At 40.7% G+C, this 3,469-nt stretch overlaps 1 protein-coding gene across 1 annotated transcript; it reads right to left on the reverse strand.

Annotated features, from left to right (window-relative positions):
• Nucleotides 1-1,063: 1,063 nt before the first annotated feature.
• Nucleotides 1,064-2,005, reverse strand: LOC121021141 (olfactory receptor 52E5). Its single transcript, XM_040461361.1, has one exon. The coding sequence runs from the start codon at nt 2,003-2,005 to the stop codon at nt 1,064-1,066; it is 942 nt and encodes a 313-aa protein (XP_040317295.1).
• Between the last annotated feature and the right edge of the window lie 1,464 nt (nt 2,006-3,469).

Raw genomic sequence — 3,469 nt, forward strand, 5'->3', positions numbered from 1 at the left:
CATAATTTGGTTATTGTTGATAATGCTGCTATAAACATCGGGGTGCATGTGCCCCTTTAAATCAGTATTTTTATATCCTTTGGGTAAATGCCTAGTAGTTCAATTGGCTGGGTTGTAGGATAGTGTTATTTTTAACTTTCTGAGGAACCTCCATACTGTTTCCCAGAGTGGCTGCACCAGTTTGCATTCTTAACAACAAGGTAAGAGGGTTCTAGATAGGGCCCTCATAATTCTTTGGGCTTTCTAGTCTCCTGACAGACAGACCCTCTGACCAAGGTAAGGGATGAGGGTCATTAAGAGCCCCAAGCACTGAGGTAACCCAGAACGGACCCCTCACCTCATACCAGTGACTATATACTAGAAGTGGGTTTAGTAAGCTAAATCTACATATGCTAGAAGTAACAACCACACAAATACATTTTTTTACTATTTCCAAATCTTTTCATATTTTACAAACTTCAAAGATTTTTTCAACATTTTTTTGAGTTCACAGTGCCAGATTAATATTGCTTTATAGCATTTTATTGGCATGTATACTGAAGTTCAAAGAGCTTTAAGTGGGATTCTCAGGTAAATCTTTCAGTCAAGGGCAGAGCCTGAATTTAAACCTGGCTCTTATGACTCTAAGTTAATTTCTTTTGCAACTATATCCTACTTGATATTGATGAAATCCCACATCATTTTAAGACATGAGCTTCACCTTCTGACATGTGAATGAAGAGAAGTTCAATGTGGAAGGAAATTATTCAAGGCAGTTACTGGGGCCATACCTTTTTGCAAATCTTATTCTCTCTTTAGGAATTTTGTAATATCTGTGGGGTTTAAATGTGAGTAGTTTTGTTTTGTTTGTATTTTTCTTGTGGCAAAGTAAAGAGATAGTTTTAGAATATCTGAGATATTCCTTCCAGTGGCTTTACAAATTGGGAGGAATGGGGGAAATACATTGTGATTATCCTGTGTGGGAATGCTGGAGTTTTACAAAAATATTCCCAATGTTTACTTCTGCTTTGATCTTATTATTATTTCCCTAACCCGTCATAAAAAATCCTTATAGGGCTAAATGTCAATAGCCTTTAGGGTTAAGCATCCTTAGTACACGCTCTCTTATCTGTTTTGTCCTGACCCCATAGATAACAGGGTTAAGAGCGGGGGGAACAACCACGTACAGATTGGCCAGAAGAATGTGGATGTAATGAGGGATGTTGTGGCCAAAGCGATGTGTCATGAAGGAGAAGAGGGCTGGTAGGTAGAAAGCTACCATGACACAGACATGGGAGCCACATGTGCCGAGTGCCTTGAGCCTGGCATCCCAGGAAGGTAGATGGAAGACTGCTCGGAGGATTTGAACGTAGGAGAATCCAATCACAGAAAGGTCGATGTATCCCACTGAGAAAGCAATCAAGCCATAGACAACATTGATCCTAATATTGGCACAAGCCAACTTTGCCAAACCCATGTGTTCACAGTAGGTGTGAAGAATAACCCGGACACCACAGAAAGGCAATCTTAGGATGAGAAATATGAATGGAGTCACAAACACCAAAGTCCTGACTATTATGACTATGCTCAGGATAGCTATCACCTTATTGGTGAGGATCATACTATATCTCAGGGGGTTACAGATGGCAATGTATCTATCTATGGCCATGACTGTCAGCACCACAGACTCCAGGCCAGTACATATATGGATAGTATACATCTGTGTGATGCAAGCACCAAACCCAATCTCCCTGAGATTGAACCAGAAAATTCCTAGCATCTTGGGGATGGTGGCTGTAGACAGGCCAAGATCAGTGCAGGCCAACATGGCCAGGAAGTAAAACATGGGTTGGTGGAGGCTGTGTTCAGTCTGGATCACAAACAGGATAGTAATGTTCCCTAGGAGGGCTGTCAGATACACTGCAAAGAAGGGGAAGCCAATCCAGATGTGCACATCTTCTAGTCCTGGAATCCCCACCAGAAGGAAGGAAGAGGGGTGAAACTGTGTATTGTTGGAATGCAGCATATTGGTGGGAGTTGGTTATAGACTCATTTCTTGCAGGAGTTTTCTCGCTTCCAGGGAGAGACCCTAACCTCTTTCATAGCATGTTGCCTACTTTCTGGAGAAACAGAAAATCCATTCTTTAATTCCATAATATAGTAGAGGAAGCCTAAAGAGGCAATGTGAGGCACAGTTAAAAAGGCACTCTTACTTCAAGGTATTTGCCTCAGCTACATAGAAAACCATGTAAAAAATTTCCAAATACAGCAGTCCTGCATGTTTCTTCCCTTCCGTGTGTAAGGAAGAATCTGCATATGCAAATATTTATTATCAGTTTTGTCTGTTAATCATAAACAAGGATGTAAAGCATAAACAAGATGTTGTGTGTGTGTGTGTGTCTATGTGTAGTATCACAGGACTGGGAATGAGATGGATGGTTCAGGGGAATGATACTTGCAAAATAGAGGGACTGGATAGCTGGTGCTTAGATCTGAGCTAAGGAATGGATTAAGAAATTTAGACACATTGGGAGACTATTATGTGATTCAAGCAAAGTAATACCCCTCCTAGAACTACAAAGTCTTATCATTCAATAGGTTAAATCACATTCTCATTCCTAAACAGGTTAACACTGGTTGTTCCCAGATATTTTGAAGAGCCTTTTGTGATTTTTGATCTTCTTTTCTGCCTTCTTCATGATGCATTGTATTAATGGATAATCCTTCATGCTGCCTGGATAGTGACAATATGTCTATCTTTTTTTACAGTTAGAGCAGTACCAAGGCCAGATACTTGCCTGCATTTGGGAACAGGTTAAGTTATATCAGTGCTTTAGCTAGTTTCCCTTATATAGTGATGGAAGCTAATGTGTTGAAGCTGGCATCAGGCTTATTTACTCTAAAAATGGACTCTATCTGGTGTGCCTTGTGGTTGTCTGTGTTGTAACTGGCCCTGTGCCATGGATGTAACCTGTAACATGGTGGAGCTGTGGGATTCTTGGATGTGCCCAACCATTAGAAACTGTTCTGTTACAGGGTGTGTTCTGTGGGGTGCTCTGGGGCATGGGTGAAATACCTACAGTGACTGGGCTTGTTGAGTGTGGGCAGTGCTACATCTAAGGCAGTGCCATATGTTTTGCCTTGATGTTCCTTTGAGAGTGCAATGAGTTCTGATATGGTGGTACCAATTTTACAGAAATTCCCATGACGTGGCTTTAACAGAGGCCTCAAAAACTGCTTTGGAGGTATAATGATATCTCATTTAGATTGGGATTTTCTCATACTGTGTCTAATTTTTAAAAATAATGTACTGTGCAGTTGCTTTCAAAGATGTGCTATAATCCTACTGGAGGAGGGAAAATACATTATGAGGTGTTCACTCTCTGGATTGTGTTGGTCCAGTCTTTTCCTACTTTTTTAAAAAATGTTTTTATTTTATTTTTGAGAGAGGGAGAGAGGGAGAGGGAGAGAGAGAGAGAGAGAGAGAGAG

The sequence above is a fragment of the Herpailurus yagouaroundi genome, unplaced genomic scaffold (genome assembly GCF_014898765.1).
Source record: "Herpailurus yagouaroundi ecotype Mexico unplaced genomic scaffold, PumYag 255, whole genome shotgun sequence".
NCBI lineage: Eukaryota > Metazoa > Chordata > Mammalia > Carnivora > Felidae > Herpailurus > Herpailurus yagouaroundi.

Coding starts and splice junctions, on each gene's coding strand:
- LOC121021141 (XM_040461361.1), bottom strand. CDS start 2,005: ATGCTGCATTCCAACAATACACAGTTTCACCCCTCTTCCTTCCTTCTG.